This window comes from Psittacula echo (assembly GCF_963264785.1).
Source record: "Psittacula echo genome assembly, chromosome: 2".
In the NCBI taxonomy this organism is placed as follows: domain Eukaryota; kingdom Metazoa; phylum Chordata; class Aves; order Psittaciformes; family Psittacidae; genus Psittacula; species Psittacula echo.
Window position 1 is genome coordinate 149,138,817 of NC_137737.1, and position 17,786 is coordinate 149,156,602.

General features: G+C 45.3%; 2 protein-coding genes across 4 annotated transcripts in view; one reads left to right on the forward strand and one right to left on the reverse strand.

Moving 5' to 3' along the window:
- The window catches only part of ATAD2 (ATPase family AAA domain containing 2), a 28,519-nt gene extending 25,909 nt beyond the window's left edge, over positions 1–2,610 (reverse strand). For 2 of the 3 annotated variants that reach the window (XM_080610157.1, XM_080610155.1), the window contains exon 1: positions 2,282–2,610. In XM_080610157.1, coding sequence (XP_080466283.1) covers positions 2,282–2,512 — 231 coding nt within the window. In that variant the 5' untranslated portion in view covers positions 2,513–2,610. The remainder of the gene's footprint in view (positions 1–2,281) is intronic. The other variant, XM_080610156.1, reaches the window with a different exon arrangement.
- Positions 2,611–2,809: 199 nt separating this feature from the next.
- On the forward strand, positions 2,810–14,261 carry NTAQ1 (N-terminal glutamine amidase 1). The gene is made up of 6 exons (XM_080611461.1): positions 2,810–3,104; positions 3,233–3,332; positions 3,869–3,919; positions 5,888–6,036; positions 6,349–6,473; positions 13,969–14,261. Exons 1-6 carry the CDS (start codon positions 3,031–3,033, stop codon positions 14,100–14,102), a joined length of 633 nt encoding a protein of 210 aa, XP_080467587.1. The 5' UTR covers positions 2,810–3,030; the 3' UTR covers positions 14,103–14,261.
- Positions 14,262–17,786: the final 3,525 nt, after the last annotated feature.

Here is a 17,786-nt window from a genome sequence, read left to right on the forward strand (position 1 = left end):
CAATTAAAACAATCTAGCAGAGCCTGACCATCCTACAAATGAGGTAAGAATAACTGTGCCTCAAAGAATGGAAAAGTCTGCAAAAAGGGAAAAAACCACAACCAAAACAAACCAAAAGATAAAAGAAAATAAAGAAACCAAAGAACAACCTCGCAAACAGTTTCACAATGAGGATTCTGCTTTGGTTTCAGTGAAAAGTTTACAGTTAGCTTCCTCATTCTTCTTCTCCACACTGAGAGCACAAGCCAGCCACTTTACCTGACTGGCTCTGCACAGCCTTTGCATGCCTATATGCAACAGGCAGCTGAATTCCCTGTAGCCTCTGACAACTCTTTCTAGTGTGGACTGCAAAAGCAAAGCAGTGACCTTTAAGCAGATTCCATGGCAAAAAAAAAAAACAAAACCCCTGACAAACCAAACCAGGACCTAAGGATTTCTTCCTTATTAGTCCAGTATCATTGAAAATAATGAGAATACACACAACTGAAAACCTCAAGAGTTCTGCTGGAAGGAAACAAAGTCCACTACAAGCACCACTCCAAGGCAGGGCTTCCATGAAGAGCAGACCTGTTCCAAGTTAGATCTGGACTGCCTTTATTTGTTACGGAAAGGCAGGACACCCTGAGGAGAAGAGCCCCATTTGGAAAGAGCAGAGAAGAGATTTAGCCTTCAAATGCTAAATGCTTTTTTCAAACACACTTGCAGCCCAGAAAGCCAGCCCCAACCCTGGGCTGTATCAAAAGGAGATCCTGCCCCTCTATTCTGCTCTCATGAGACCCCACTTGGAGCACTGTGTGCAGTTCTGGTGTCCTCAACATAAACAGGACACAGAGCTGTTGGAGCAAGTCCAGAGAAGGCTGCAAGGATTATCAGGGGCTGGAGCACCTCCCATATGAAGACAGGCTGAGAAAGTTGGGGCTGTTCAGCCTGGAGAAGAAAAGCTGTTTGTAGACCTCATAGCAGCCTTCCAGTATCCGAAGGGGGCCTACTGGAGAGGGACTCATCATCAGGGACTACAGCAAAAGGACAAGGGACAATGGGTTTAAACTTAAACAGAGGAAGTTCAGGTTAGATATAAGGATGAAGTTCTTTACTGTGAGACACTAGAAGAGGTTGCCTAAGGAAGTTGTGAATGCTCCATCCCTGGCAGTGTTCAAGGCCAGGTTGGACAAAGTCTTGTGCAACATGGTCTAGTGTGAGGCATCTCTGCCCGTGGCAGGGGGCTGGAACTGAATGATCTTAAGGTCCTTTCCAACCCAAACTATTCTGTGATTAAAACCACTGAACTTCTAAAAGCGAAATGGTTCAGTTACCGAAGTAGCAACACCAAGATGCAGACAGCATAGGCTACTTCACAACCCTCATAACCACATAATGTGTCTCTCCTACTAGGATACATTAAATTATCAAAAGCTCAAGTAACATTTTCACCACTTTAGGTTACTCACATAAGTGCTTTAATTAAGTCTAAAGTAGTCATGATCTCTAACCAAAGCTTTGTTTATAAAGCATCCGAAGTAGCACTGATATAATCCTGACTAAAGTGCATTTCACGGGCACTTCAAGCCAGCTGGAACGCGGTTGTAGGTCCCGGGTATTCTGTGTTGAGAGCTGGTTTTGATGCATTTTTGTCACCAGAACAGCGAGTGCGCCCTGTGAGCATTGCCACAACTACAGCACAGCAGCCCTGCGGGTTTTTCGAAGACAACTCTTTAGGTAACAAATTAAATCCAAACACACAGGCAGAGGCAACAGAGACACACACCAAACCGCGATACTATGGTCAGTTCACCCGGGCAGGGCCGCCCGGGGCGCCTTCCCTGCCCTGTCACCCCTCCCTGGAACAGCGGTCGTGCCCAGACCCCCGACAGCTGCGGGGTACCGGGTGCGGGGCTGGGGAATGGTGGGGTCGGACCCGTCCGGCTGCGGAAGGAGGGCACGGAGACGACACCAGCTGCTTCCGCACACACGGCAACACAATCAGCCGCAGCTGCAGGTAACAGAACCGGTGTGACACAATGAGCCATAGCTGTAGGGAACATAACCAACTGCAGCTGCAGGTAACACAATCAGCCGTAGCTGTAGGTGATACAAGCGGCCGTAGCTGCGGGCTCTCACGCTAAATCCCCCTCCTCCCGTTTTTCCCTCCACATAACGCCGACCTCCGGTGCTTTCACGAGGGTAAGCGCCTTCCTCAGCTCCTCCCAACAGCTCCCGGAGGCTCATGGTCGGTACCGGCAAACCCCTACCAGGGGCCACAGCCCAGCAGGCAGAGCCTTACCCGGTTACTCACGTTCTCGCCGGCTCTCCTGGTCCCCCTGGATCCCGCGGCCCTGGTGGCGACCGAGGAGGCCCCGGAGCGCGTCCAGATGCGGCGGCTGCTGAGCGAGGGGGACTCCAGGGAAATGAACTCGGAGCTGGAATCCAGGAGGTCGAAAGAGGCCCGGCGGCGCCGGCTATCCCGGGCCGCTGGCCCGGGCGGGCGAGCAGCGTTACTCCTCAGGACCACCATGGCCGAGCAGGCACCGCTCCGCCTCTAACACTGCAGCCCGCGCGCGGCCCGGCCCGGCCACGCCTCCCGCCGCATCCCTACGCCTCCCGCCGGATCCCGCCACCTCACCCCCTCCTGCCGCCCTCTGTCCGCTGCCGCTTCTCCGCCCCGGCAGCTAGTCCCGGTGCCGCTGGCGGAAGGATACATCGCCGTGATAGGCTGGTTCAATTTTTTTGGCGCGTAAAAGTTGATGCGGGTTGTTTTGCCCGCCCGGGATTGGCCCGGCCGCCGGTAGGGGGCGGGGCCTCCTCTTAAAGGGCCAGCTCTCCCCGCAAGCGGCAGCCGGCGGTCTCTCGTTTTTCCGCGCCCCCCTTGAGGGACCGCCGGGGTACAGGGGCTGCGGTGCCCGAGGAACACCTGAGGTGGAGTCGCGATGGCGGAGCGGCCGTGCGGCCGCGTCCTCTCAGTGAAGCCTTAGCTGGTGGTGCCCGCTGCTCCCCGTGCTTCCTGCGCCACTCTCACTCGCGCCGAGGCCGGCCATGGCACGGCCCGCGGCTGCCTACGAACCGGCGGTGCCGGCCCGCCCCGCCTGCGCCTACACCAGCTGCTACTGGTAAGGGCCGCCCGCGCCGGTGCGAGGGGCGGGCGGGAGCCGGGTGGTGGGGTCCGCGCCTCCTGAGGCGGGACCCTCTTCCCACATTGATTGTTTAAACAGAAATAATCAATTCTTGTGTTTTGTAGTGAAGAAAACGTTTGGAAGCTTTGCGAGTACATCAGGAGTCAGGACCAGTACCCGTTAGAAGAGTTTTATGCTGTTTTTATATCCAATGATAGGAGGATGGTGAGTCAATGGGGTATGATGTGGATGCAGCTTGGAGAGGGTCAGGTCTTCAGACTACTGCCCCGTGTAGGTGAGACGCGGTCCAGGGCTTTATACAAAAGCCTGGCATAGGTAAATGTGGTCCCAGGCATTTTAACCCCAGCCTGGCATACGTGAGAGATGCTCAAAGGCCTCTAGTCTGCAGCCCAACCTGTAAGACATGGTCCAAACCCCTTGTGTAGCTCACTTCGGCTCAGAGACCCTGAAATCATACCTTGTCAGATCTGTTATCTGCTGTGCTCAGGACAATAGGAGAAGCCACAATGTCCCTATGAGCATTCTTCCCTGTGATCTGTCAATCTGGGAGGATGATGATGTTATCCAGAATGGTATCTCCAACTTCATGCTCCTGGAAGATAGAAATGAGAGAAATTTTTCTGACTTCAGTACAGGTGTAAACTGTGGAAGTGGATAGGTTAGCAAAGAACAAACCGATTAACCCAAAGGGAATCTGTATTTAATTGAAAGGTTTTATTCACTTCAGATTTATCTTTTAGATTCCACTGTGGAAGCAGAAATCGGGACATGGAGATGAGCCCGTTGTCTGGGTAAGGCATTCTGTGCTCTCAGTGATTTTGAGTGTGTGCTTCAGTAGTGGATAGCTGCAAGATCAGACATGGGCAATGTCTTTACTGCAGGAGATGGTTTCATCTGAATGTAAAGAAACACGTTGTTTTATAGTGAGGGTGATGGAGCACTGGAGCAGGTTGCTCAGGGAGGTTGTGGTATCTCCATCCTTGGAGATATTTAGAAGCCATCTGGACATGGTCCTGGTCAGCTGGCTTTAGGTGTCCCTGCTTGAGTAGCAAGTTGGATCAGGTAACCTCCAGAGGTCCCTTCTAACCTCAGCCATTCTATAGCTGTGTATTAATATGTATTCTTTTACAACAGATTTATAAAAAGCCTGAATCTGGTGCTCCTTTTTGCCATTCATAACAAATCAACAGCAAGACAGTAAAATCTATAGGTGATAAACCTTAACATTGGTAAGATTATTATCTGGGTGGTGTTGAGGTTACCAGCTTTTTAGGATTTGAAGTAGATGTTCGTATTTGTACAAAGTAGATGAATAAAAAATATCCATATAGGCCTGATAGAGGACAGAAAAATAAGCAATATATGTATTCAGGTGTCAGCAACTAATTAATGGTGGTTCTGGAGTGTCATTTAATCAATTCATGTCATTGAGTAATTGCCACTACAGAATTCCTTTTAAATACATATCATTAGAGTCCTTTCAGTTACCTGGGGAAAAACTGTTTCTTGTGGCAATTTTTCCCCCTGAAATTCTGCAAAATAATCTGCAAACTGAAGTTCTGTGATTTCTGACTCGCTTATTCTCTCCCAAGATATCAGTATGTTCATAGCACAAAAAAGGTTTCATTTAAGGAAATCAAAGTGTTACAAAGACGATCTCAAAAGGAATAAGGGAGTCAGGAAAGGCCACTGCAGAATGTGGGTGTGTCATGGATCAAAAGGTGTTTTAACTTGGATGTTTCAGTGGATCATAGGACATGTAAAGTTAATTTTTCTTATATTCTGTAACAAATTCTTCTAAATATCATTGCATACGTTACATATATATATGTGTGTGTGTATATATATACACATACATATCGTGGTCTGGCAAAATAGCTTGCCCAGGATCTTTTTCCTCCCAGTCCCTTTGTGGTTCTGTTTAATCTTGAAAGTGCCAAAAGATGATGCTTCAAACTCTTGTGAGTGGCTTTAATGTAAGCTTTAGTAAGCTGTTAAGAGCTACCTTCAGTTTAATTGCGGAACACAGCAGTGTACGTACCTAACAGCTAACACAAGTAGCTGCAGCGTCTCCAAACCTCCACCACAACCTTGTATGTTTCTTATGAGTTAAGGAATAAAACTGCACCTCACAACCCAAGTGTCAAGACAAAATAGTTACCTTGAAAAATTATGGTATATTGGTTTCTGTCCAGCTACAAGAGCTGCTTACAGGCATGTCTTTCTTGGCGGTCCTCTTTAAGTGAGCCATCTGCTGCCTTTTCAGTTGCATGCTGGTTTTTCAGGTGCTTCTGGCAGCTAAACACTGCACTCAAATTCAAATTACTGCAACAGTAGAAGTCTCTTATCAGAAGAGATCACTAGACAATTTTAGTCTTAAGCTATCATCATGTCATTGTGAGCATTTATTTAGGGCTGGGTTCAAGACAAAAATGCTTATCCCACTCAACTTTTGTGTTTTGGTGTAGGACATGAAAGAGATTTGCTGTTTTCTTAGGAGTAATGTACATGGTAGATAAGCCTCAAAGGAGACTGCAAAGGAGTGGAATAGCAAGGCTTCTTGAAAGGCACAATGGGCCAGACAGGTGTTGGGAAAACACCTGGTGCCAGAAATGTTACAGGCTTAATAGCTCTAGGGCAGGAAGCAGGATTTAAAGAAGGGATCTGTAGCTTCTGCTTTTAGGAAGCATTTCCACCCCCCCCCCTCGCCAGTTGCTCATTAAAGCTGTTTAACTTATGGCAATTATCCTTTTTCCCAGGACTACCATGTCATTCTTCTTCATGTTTCCAGCGGGGAGCAGAACTTCATTTATGATCTTGACACCGTGTTGCCGTTCCCATGTCCCTTTGACATGTACAGTGTGGAGGCCTTTAGGTTGGATGATGACCTTCGTCCAGAATTTCACAGGTGATGACATAAAACATAAAGACCATGAATGTTATTTCATGAAATTAAAGCTGAAGTTCTCTTTGTGGCTGTGTAGTGACAAAGGGTTTGGTGCTATACCCCAGTAAAACAAATGCACTATGTTATTTTTCTAAAGCTCTTTAGTCATCAAACCCCCTTTTCTTTCTTTTCTGCTTGTTAACTTCTTGCCACAATATTTGTGATTTATGTATTTAATGAAATGAATGTTCCTTGGTGGGATGAAAGAGTTGTTGTGAGTGATGCAGTATTGTATCCATGCATCTTCTGATACAGTTTTGCATTATTATTTAGGAAAATCCGAATGATTCGAGCAGATTTGTACTTGAAGACTTTTGCTTCAGACAGATCTCATATGAAAGATGCAAATGGAAAATGGCACAAACCTCCTCCTTCATACCCTTGTATTGAAACTGCAGGTAAGCCACCAGAACTCATTTTTCCTGCTTACAGTGGTGAATGACGTAGTCCAAGATGCACACAAGAAATGGATTTCCATAATGTGTGTCTGGAAGCACATCCAGATAGCTCAGTATTTCATATGTCTGTGAAGCATTTGGCACTTCCTTTTCTGAACATGTACAGTCTAGCATGCCTCCTGGCAGCTACCATTATCAAACATTAATTACTGATCTTCAAAAGCTGAGCAGAGAACAGGAGGTAAGTAGTGCTGTTAGAATCATAGAATAGTTAGGGTTGGAAAGGACCCTAAGGTCATTTAGTTCCAACCCCCCTGCCACACCTCACACTAAACCATGTTACCCAAGGCTCTGTGCTGTTCTCTTGTTACAGCAGGGAACTGAAGCAAAGAGGCCAAATAACTTGCTTAGAGGGTCACAAAGTGAATTTTTAACAGGCTCATTATACCACACTTCAGCTGGCAAGTCCCATCCTGCCAGAGCAAGTCTCCACCAGGTGAATGGACCTGAGGACACTTTAAGGCAAACTGGGAAATCAGCATATTTTCTCCCAAGCCTCTTTTAAGCGTTATTCTACATAATAGCCTCTGGGCCAAGCAGAGAGAGGAGTAAAGGCTTGCGGTCTCCTCTGTAGAGCTGCATAAACCATTCTTATCACACAGCACTTCAGCTTATTCTAATCATATGCTTGGCAAGCTGGTTAACATCTGCCATGTGTTTGTTTGTTCTCTGGTTTTCCTCCCAGATGAAGAAAGGCATGGTAAAGTTGTGCTTTAAGGAAGTATTCATGTTCCTGCTCTGCATGTTTAGTTTTGTTGCTTTATTAATAATGCAGCACTGCTGTGTGTTTATGTTAGAGAAGGTAGGGTCAAAGAAACATCTTTTGTGTTTAAGTCCAAGTTTATTATGGTTTTAAATTGCTGGGAAGTTAATTCTCAGTCTTTGGCTTCTATAGGAGCTTGGTATTGTGCACTGGAGTAGAATGAATCATGAATGTGGGCAGGAGCACCGCTGTAATCTTCATTGTGAAGCTTTAGGTATTTTCTAGACAATTCAAGTTAAGAAGCACCTTAAATTCTGTGTCTTGGTCCTTATCTCCAGTAAAGTTTTCAACAAAGGTAGTGTAGCAGGTGGAGAATGCCTGAACTGCAATTCACAGTTCACTGTTAGCTGGAGCCTCCAAGGCACTGGAGGCCTTTTGCCTGTGGAAACCTTGTTGTGACAGTTAAGAGCTAATGAAAGTGTGAGGAATATAGATCAGGCTAGACCAGGAAGGTGGAATAGTTCTATTAGAATCAAAAGAGTAGAAGGCACTACTCATGGATAGTAAGTTACAGAATGACCCAACCAATTGCAGGTGTGTGCATGTACCTCCAGCTCTAGTAAATGACTCCATAGCTGCAGACCCTGTAACTCTCTCCTTATCTGTCTTGTTTGGCTGAGCTTATCTCACTGGTGAGCAGCAGCCACGTGGCCTTCATCAACCTCCAGATTGCGTCTGTGATGTGGTTAGATAGTAAAAGATACATAAGTCTTTGTTCCTCTTATGCTTTATTTCTTTGCTCTGTAACTTGCCATGCTGGAAGAAACATCCATAGGTCATCCAGTCCAACACCTGCTCAAAACAGGGGTTCCTTAGGGCCCTGTCCCAAGTCTAGTCTTGAACACCTCCAGGGATGGGGATTCCACCACCTTCCTGGGCAATCTGTTCCAATATTTGACCACTGTCATGGTAAAATAGATAAACAATTTTTCCTATTTTCATGTAATCAGAATTTCCCATATTCCAACTTGCCTTTTTGCTTCTTGTCCTGTCACCAGGCTCCTCAAGGCAGCTCTGGCTCCATCTTCTTTGTGTTCTCTGATCAGGTAGATATAGACAGCAGTAAGGTCTCTTCATGTCTAAGACTGAACAGACCCTGTTTCTCACAGCATCTCCTTGAATATCATGTTCTCCCACCCCAAACAACTTGATGTTCCTCTCCTGGCTCACTCCAGTATGCCACTGTTTTGGTTTTTTTTACTATACTGGAGAGCTGCAGGCTGGATACAGTATTCCAGCTCTGTGCTGATGCACTCTGGTCTCCTGGTCAGTTAGTTGGCTGAAAGAAACTGCTTTATACACACTGAAGGTGGAAGATCATTCACTAGGTAACTTCAAATTCTGGGCAAGAACAGGAATAGATCTAGGACGCCTCCAGTTGTATTTCATTCACTACCAGTTTCTCCAGCTTAATTTTGTCTTCCCAGTATTGATGTGAGATACAATGATGTGTGCTTCAGTGTGCCCAGTCAGTGAGGGATCTGGGTTTAATGGTTGTAGAACAAGCATTTACTTTAACCTTTACCTGAATCTAAGCCCTGGGTGTCTGTAGATGAGTCTGTGTCTTGTAGGCCAACATACGGGTTTTAAAGGCATTGCTGTCAACAAGTAGAACTGGTAATTCTTTCTCTTGAGAGACATGTCTCAGCATGGTTTTATCAGGCATGAAAGTGACTTATTTTAACCTTGATGGAAGACTGGGTGCCAAACCTATTTTTTTATCATAAAAGAGCCTGGGCTATTAGTGTTCATGCCCATGCCAAATTTCATGGCAGATAACTGTTTTCTCCCTGCCGTCGCACTTAGATAGAGTACTCTGCTTTCCCTCATAATTTGTGTTTGCATAAGATTAAACTGCTTTCAATTACAGCAAATATTTGAAGACTGGAAAAATCAAACAAAAATATATTAGTCCTTCTTCTAATGCATGAGCATTGCACTGTTAAAAATAAACGTGCCCGTGAGCTCTTGGTGTTTAAAGACAATCAGCACTCTGGTACTATTCTGTTGATGCAATTTGCTATGTGTTAAAGCATATCAGTTACATTTATATACGCTGCTGCTCTTTTCCCACTGGGTTTTAAAGCTTTTAGTTAACTTAAAAGACAAGAATGTTTGCTAAAATATTGCCTCTTGCAGAGCAGCTGCTAAGCCTGAATATAGCACTTTGGAAAAGGAAATTCTGTGGTATCAAAGTCAAGTGTAAATTATATAGGACCATCTGTAGGATAATGTAATTACCCAGTGTGGAGGTAGGACAGGGTCTGGGACCAGTGATCCTTTTTTATGATGTATACCAGGAAATGTTTGACCATGAAATTCCTTTTGGAATTAAATCAAGGAATCTCTACCAGTCACCAATTCAGCTTTTTTTTTTAAACTCAAAAGGAATAATTCTTCAGCTGTCTTTGCGCTGCTCATGGGGTTGCAAAATAAACCTTCTAAAACAAGTCATCCATGCTTAAAAACGTTGAAGCTGGAATTAGGTGGCTTTTTAAAGCATTATTTATCAAAAAGCAAGCAACCCCAAACTACATAACTAAAAACTCCTCAGTATCTCATCAGAACTCACATGCTAAGTATGAGCCTTTTGGAACTGGCTCTGCCCTAGCTGGTTCCTAGTGCCAGGCCTCTGTGTTTCTTACTGGCATTGCTCTGGCCTCTACTCTGCTACTGTGCGTGCCAGGAGAAGCTGGCCAACCTACCTGAGTGCGTGGTGCTTTCTCACACAGCCCTATCCTCTGCTGGAATAAACATACCTGAGCTGCAGCAGAATAGGCTGCCAGTGGCCTCCTATTTGAAGAAGAAACCAAGGTGCGATCTGGTATTTTGTTCAAATAGAAAACCGAAGAAGGTGCGATTTGGTGCACAGATTCATTGTTCCAGGGCTGGCAAGCACAGCCTGGGGTTTTCTTTTAAGTCTTCTTTCCACAGATTAATGAGGTCTGATTCTGCTTAGTTTTGAGTCCTGATGAGATCAGCCCTCTTTATTGCAAGCCTGTGTAGATTACAGCTTGCAAGGTGCATTTCAGAATTACCTGGAACAGATGGTCTTACGGCTTAACTGTTAGCATTAGCTCTAGCACTGAAAAGCACTGGTTTGGATTTCAAATCTCCCCAGGTGTTTGGTAGCACACTGGCAGGATTGATTTGTAAAGGCTTTTTGTTCTTTTTATTCTTATTAAAAACCCTGGTGGCCATAAATGATGGGGTTTCACTTGTTTGGAGTTTGTTTTGTTTTGAAGAGCATGAGTAGGACAGCTGAAAAGTTATGGAAGCACTGTGTATGACTTCTGTGGAAGAGGCAAGCTGCTAGACAGAGGCCAGACAGATGCTTTTCTGTCCTAGTGGAAGCGAAAAGGAGGCATCAATACAGATGTAAGTCGCTCATATGTGTTTCATAGAAGCCTTCTGTTCTCATCTGAGAACAAAACACCAATCTGTCAGGTTAAGTCCCTATTTCATGTGCTTTTGTGGAAGTAAAGAATCAAGTCAGGGTAAAGGCAATAAAGGTACAATTAAGGATAGAAGTATCTAAATTCTGTGAAAGACTTACTGAAATTACACCAGTTTCTGTGAAAGATCATGAGCTTTTGTTTTACACTGAGATGGACCAGGCTGGTTTGCAGTCAGTTATGTCTTGGCTGTGGGACCAGTGCCCTCCAGCTGAGTGTGGTAAAAGCCTACAAAAAGACTCCTCTACCTACTTCTGCAAGGAAGGGAGATCTGAAGAGATCTACAGACATCTCTGCAAATCTAAAGAACGCAATCTTAGTGACACAGTTTAGTGGTGGCCTTGGCAGTGCCTGGGGAGCAGTTGGACTTTATGATCTTAAAGGTCTTTTCCAACCTGTTTGATTCTGTGTTTCAGTTTCAGGTGCCCCCAAGGTTAGGCAGCAGCAGAACTGATCTTGGAGGCTTTGTTTCAGACTTGCGCGCTTCCAGCAGCCCTTCGGCACTGCCGTTATGCAGAGTTAGTCCAAGGTCTGTGAGCCAAGCTGAGGCTTGGCTGAAATGTTGCTCTCTAACTACTGCTGGCAGCAGGCACAAGTGTCCTGGCTAGCAATGCCATCTGCTAGCGTGCAGCCTTTTAGTTTGTCCCTGCTCAGGGCAAAAGTGTCAGACTTGATTAAAAAAAAATGAAGTGATGCAAGAATCCCCAAATGCAGCAGCTAGAGCTCACAGACTGCGTGTGTGTGTGTGTGACAGAGTGGGTTTGGTGCAAGAGGAAGAGCAGCTCTGAGCATGCACAAATGCAAGCTCATAGAATAGCTGCCGCACCTCAGGAGGACTGAAAATGTAAAGTAAATCTTAATGATTTCTTTCTTGTTTTGATTCTGTTGCTCTTGGCCGTGTATGAATGTTCTATAAAGCATGCTCCTCCTTGCTTTTGGGGAGAAATCCTCTTGGTCTGTCAGCTGTAGCATCCAGATGTCTCTTCTGTAAATTCTGCTGTTTGTCACTCATCATCTGCTTCAGGAAGAGCGCTTCGTGCTGTGCATATGCATTTTTGCCGAGCTGTTCCTTAAAGCTGCAAGGTCTAATGTAACAATGCATGACTTTTAGATACAGCACGAGTAAAAAGAGCAGCACAGAGACTGTTACCACTCGAATGAAACAGGAGAGGTCTCACTACGCTTTTTCCTATGGCTGGATCTCGTACTGTTTCAGTGCCATCTACCGACTGTTCTTAGACTATCCGCTCTTCACAGGAATCTGGCTGTGTGGTGCTCTGCCATAATCCTGAATTTAAGAGTGTATTTCATTTCCTACAGGCGATGTGACAGCAACTTCCAAGTTGCTAACAGCAGCAGCTGTGTTTGTAACTCTACTGGAACAATCCCCTTTGGGCTTCTTTACCAGTCACAGAACAGTTTATGAAATTATTCTACTATGCTCAGCACACATAAAGCACTGGGAGGAAAAGACAAGTTGGGAATTGCAAAACAGGCTGGCCAGGTTACCAGCAAGGGCTGTTAACTGCTACTCACTGTTCTTGACCTACAACAGCAAATCTGGGCTTGTGCTATTTCAAATTCCCACTCAGTCAGGCAGGAGCTGGCCTTGCTCTGCCAGACTCACTTCAGCAGCAGGACCATGCTTGGTTGGACATGAGGATTTTCCATGTGCAGGGCTCAAACAGGTTAACAAGAAAGGAGTTAGGGGCCTGGCCTCAGAAGTGATGAGAGCTGGGATGAGGCAAATCACAAAGCTGTACCTTGGTGTAGACGTGGTGCAAATAGAGGCTTCAGGGGCTGGATTAATGGCTGAGACTACTGGGTCTGAGATTCCTGAGCATTGTCTTCCCTTCCTTGCTTATGTTGTCCGTATTGCACAAGCTTTTTGCAGCTGAAGCATATTCCATTGTATAGGTTTTATAATCAATTCATTTAGAGCCTACATATGTTTAGTTCTTTATTCTTAAATGCACATATGAATCACCTATGTTAAATATATAAATACAATGGCAAAGCTATAACAGTAAATCCAGTGGCTCTCCCACTCTGTTCTTTAAGCTCATTCTCTTCCAGCTTTCTTTTAATGGGCATTTAAAAAGCATATGTGCAAAGATTGTCAGTGTGAACATAAAAGAAGGAAGTCCAAGGAGGTTTGTAGTCAGAGCTGAATAGGCTGAGGAATCAGAAATCTCTGCTCGGCATGCGACAGCAAGGCTTTGCACCAGCCCAACTCCAGAAAAAGAATGTATGGGGTACCTAAACCCATAACTGCACACCAGCACTCTCCGCTGAGCTCTCTGGGATCCATAGGAGTGACAGTATGATTTCTACCTCTTCTGAAGGAATCAGAGCAGATCAAACTCCTGGCAAAGAGCAGTCATGGCTACTGACTTCGTTCAGAGGTCCAGGATTCAAACAAACCTGTGTCTGCCCCAGTCTAGGTTGATACCCTTCTTCACCTGAGCATCCCTCCAGGCTACAGGCTGGGTTAGACACGCATTTCCTCTTGTGTGTCTATTCTGGCCTTGCAGTACACCGGTGTGCAGTTTCAGGGCTGCAGGGAAAGCAAATCCCGAGCAAATGCTGTCATCTGGGGAGTCACAAATGTTAGGTTTGCCAAGGGGCAAATCACTTCTGAGAGGTACTAAGCAAGTTTCGGGTCTGACTGCTGCTCTGATTCGCTTCCTCTGTAGTCAGTGCAAAAGCTGACTCAGTTGACTGATTCAGAATGTAATGGGGGAATAATACCTCTCCTGCTTTTGAGTAATGACATTGGTGTGAGCGCAGGAAGACTGCAAGTACCTGTTGTATTGCAATTCCCTGTGTTGGTTGTTCCTTGCACTCCAGTTCTCTGACACTACTTGACCCTTCTAGGCTGCCTTTGCAGGGAAAAGTCTTACTCTTTCTATACACACTAGTTTCTACTAGATCAGTCAGTATCCTTAGCCATTAATGTGATTATTGCCATGGGCAGAGAGAGAGATCAGGGACAAAAGCAGCATTTCAGAGGCTGGAAACAGATGTTTTCAGAGCACTATAAAATTTTCCAAGCCTTGCTGGATTGTTGCTCAGCCAACATGCTATGAACTCTGCGCTATTTTGAACTGAACTATCAGAGAGGAGTCCTGGGGCTTTCTCTTCATAGGTGTATACCTGTGCTACAGAAGATGCAACAGGAACTTAAATATTGCCCATTTCTGGTCTTTTTTTTTAGACTCCAAGATGAACTTGGATGATTTCATCAGTATGAATCCCAAAGTGGGATGGGGCTCAGTGTTGCCCCTTCCGGACTTTGTACATCGATTTGGCGGACAGACTGACTACAGCTATTCCTTGGAAGGACAGTGAAGTGAACAAAGATCTCCTGCCCGCTTTTGTTCTCAGTGTTTTGCTGCTTTTATGTTCTATTTATGGTTTACATTTCTGTTCATGGAGTGAGTATTTGGGAAGGTAGGATACCCGATCAGAAATATCATGAACTGAATAAAACCTTTTATTTTCATTATGTAAGAAGGAGCTTGGTTTTTGCTGTCAAATCAAAAGCAGATATCCCACCATAAGCACATTACTTTTCCATCTACTGTGCCCAAACTGAAAACAGCATTTGAATGCCGTAAGAAAAGCTTCTGGAAAAAAGATATGCATGAAATACTGAACAGTGTAGCTCAACTTGCTACATGTCACCACATTTCAGAAGTGAGATGCAGTATGTTTGCTTTGTGTTGTGATTCCTATCACTTACATAACAGACGGTGCATCTCAGTTTAGTCACCAGCTTTATCAATTGGGCCTTATTTAGCAGAAGCCTAAAGGTCAGACCCACAAAGGGAAGACAGATTTAGTAGCATGAACTCCCAAGCACTACGTAAAACCAGTAAGTATCTAAGTTTTTGTGCTGTACAAGGGGAGAATTAAATGTGCTGCCATTTCAGTTAAACTGTCCCAGTGCTGGAAGATGCAGTTGCTTTTGCTTCTTAATGCTTGTGTGTCCTCGCCTTCCCCCATGTGCTTGCACTTGGCATTTGTCTGGCCCCACAGTAATCCAGGGTAGGAAGCTAAAACGCCAGGAAGAAGGATGGGTTTTTTTTTCTGTGTCTTAGCTCCTTGACCTGGCTTGTCATGAGGTCAGACAGCTACTGGTATAAGGAAATCAGCTGAGACATATGGCTGGGGGGAAGGGAATGAGAAAGCCTCCCCCATACAGGGCTGCTTGCTGCTGAATTTCCTTAGAGGTGATACCAAGCTTACAGGGGAACCCAGGAAAGCCACTGTGTTGATTGGGAGTTCGGAGCAGTCTCCCACATCTTATAAGAGTGCCCTAAAAACATGGGATTACAGAAATAGGCTGCTATGGGGTGTTTAGTTATCTGGGTTTGGATCTGTTCTTTACCTACTAACATGTCATAGAATTACAGACTGGTAGAATAATTCATGTTCAAATTGGGTCAGACCAGGCTGCTCAGGGCTTTATCCAGTCAGGCCTTGGAAACCCACTGGGATTGAGACTACTGACAAACATGTGATGGACTTTGGTCTTGGTGAGGAAAAGCATAGTAATGGTCCTAAGTATTAAGGGATCATTTTATTTGTAAGTACAGAAAAGTGTAAAAACTTCAAAGATATTTATGTATACTACTGTTACACAGGTGTGCTGTTATATATATATTGTGTGACTCTGTCTCATTAGTTCCAGAGAATTTACTCAGCACATTAACAACAGTGAAAGACCATTGAACAACGGTGGGACTGATTTACTTCACCCAGACTTCACTTTTTCTGTGTCATAAGGGTTGGCTGACTGCAGAAACTTGACTTTCTGTGGCCAAACCAGCATGGCTGGTTGCTGTGCAGATAGGCTGCTACCACATGGATCCCTTAGGTGCCAGCATGAGCTATGGATAGGCACCAGTCATCCACAGAGTGGGAGAGTTGCTCTGTAGTTTCTGTCTCTGTGAACCAGCTTTACCAGAAGAGATTGAGGTGATGGGACTTGGTGTTCCTGATAAACTGGTGCTTGGAGCTCTCCAGAGAGGGGGAAGCTCTGGATTTAACCAGATACACCTCTGAAAAGTCTGATTTACTGTGTCTGGTTGAAACAGCAGCTCTTTCTGCATGACACTGGTAGGGCAGCCATGCTTTGAGTGAGTGAAGGTGGTGGTACTGTTGTTGAGTGATGTCAAGATTGACTGTGAACATGCACAGCAGCAGCAGTTTGCTTGCTGAGCTCTGTGTAGATGACAACCCAGCGCCCAGCACTGCCCATGTTAGATAGTAGCAGAACTGGGAGTTTAAAGATGCACACTTCGGAAGAGCAGGTTATGCTAAGCACCTTTTATCCTTCAAGTAAGTGACTGAATCTCACATACACAGTGTTCCTCTGCAATTGATCAACAGACCCTTTAAGCTGTTACAGAACATGAGGTTCTCATCCCTCCATACTTGAGTATGTCATTTGATTTAAATACTGAGCTGCCAGCCTTGGCTGGTTTCTAGTGCCTGAAATCCATGACATGCTCCCTTTGCTGAGGCTCAGAGACATGAATTTGCCTGGTTTAACCTAGTTTTAGGATGGAGGCTGTTAAGGAGGGCAGTCACAACCATTATTCAGAACATAACAAGTTAAAAAACCCTACCAATTCTGTCTAGTCATGCTGAACAGATGCTTAATTTTGCATGTAGCAAGCTGGGTGTCATGAGAGCTTTTCTAGAATTAACCATCTTTTTGTAGCTCTTGCAGGAAGTTATCATTCCACAGGGATAGGAAGAAGTCAGAGCATGATTTTGCTCAGTGCTGAGAGCGCTGATACTGTGGTGCTCTCTCTGTAGCCCTTCAGGCCTGGTGGCATTTCATCACCATTTCAGAAGCTGTCCTATCAGAAAGACAGAATTCAGGAGTACACCAAGTGCTCATTTACGGCCCAAATAGGAGGAGAAGCTGCTTGCTTCACTACAATTACCAGAGACCAGCCTGTTTTCTAGAGCTCATTAGTCCTGGTGTCCCATTAGAGGGACTTAGTGAATTCCCTCCCCTCTTTGCTCCTTTCTCTGTCTATTTAACCATTGTTCTGACTGTTTCGGGGCACTTGCTGTGTTTAACCTTTCTGCTGTACCTCATACTGATGCGTGAGGTGGCCCTACTGGCACAGTTTACTCACTGAGCCCCACAAGTTGCAGGCAGAAAAGCAGAGTTCATTGAGAGCTGCTTTGCCAAGTGCCTGCAGCAGCAGCACATGTCAGAAGTACAAGCAAAGAACGGCCGCTGTAAAGCTGATGGTGATGAGGCAACTTTGCTGCCACTAATTACCACTGATTATCAGCTCTGAGATAATAGATGTATTTAAACACCTAAGAGTCAAGCGATTTTATACCACGGGTGTGCATAGGCATGGGGCACATCATACGGTAGAGCATGGCTTGGTGGTCCTCAGGTGTAGCTCCAAGCTGGCTAGCACGTTCACCCAGCCAAAGTGGTGCTCTCCCTAGAACCTCGCGCCTTGCTGCAGGGAGCTGGGCTAGTGAGATACAAAGTACTATGGAAGCTTTGGCATTACTGCTGGGATGCACTGGCACAGCAGGATCAACACGTGCTCGCCTGTATTCTATGCTGTTGGTAGACTGCAAGACTTCTGATCTCCCTGTGTCCAGATGATGTCCCACTCCGGCCAGCACAAAGATGATTTGCCTATTCGCTTTCACTACAATGGTTTCTTAGTGCAGCTTGGTTTTCCATTGTCTTTCAGCCTTCATTACCTTGTCCTCTCCATCATGAAATCTTTCTGTTGTCTGGTTATTACGGTATTTATGTTTTGGAAGCCCCTAAGTGGTGGCTTTTTAGACTAGGTCACCTTTGAATCAGGCACTGAACAAAGCCAGGAGAAACCCCCTTGCCCTCAGGTCAGTTACTCACAATCCCGCGATCTCCCAGCATCTGTATTCTGTTTGTCACTGGAAATTCTCCCTCACTTTTACTTCTAGACGTCATAGGGCAAGTCCCTGATAGCCTTATACTCATAATGGGGAGACAACCTGTCT

Bases quoted from the DNA above. Each gene is read 5' to 3' on its own strand.
- NTAQ1 (XM_080611461.1), top strand. From the start codon at position 3,031: ATGGCACGGCCCGCGGCTGCCTACGAACCGGCGGTGCCGGCCCGCCCC. The intron at 3,333-3,868 runs GTGAGTCAATGG...TTTATCTTTTAG, and splicing joins TATCCAATGATAGGAGGATG to ATTCCACTGTGGAAGCAGAA. The intron at 6,037-6,348 runs GTGATGACATAA...ATTATTATTTAG, and splicing joins CTTCGTCCAGAATTTCACAG to GAAAATCCGAATGATTCGAG.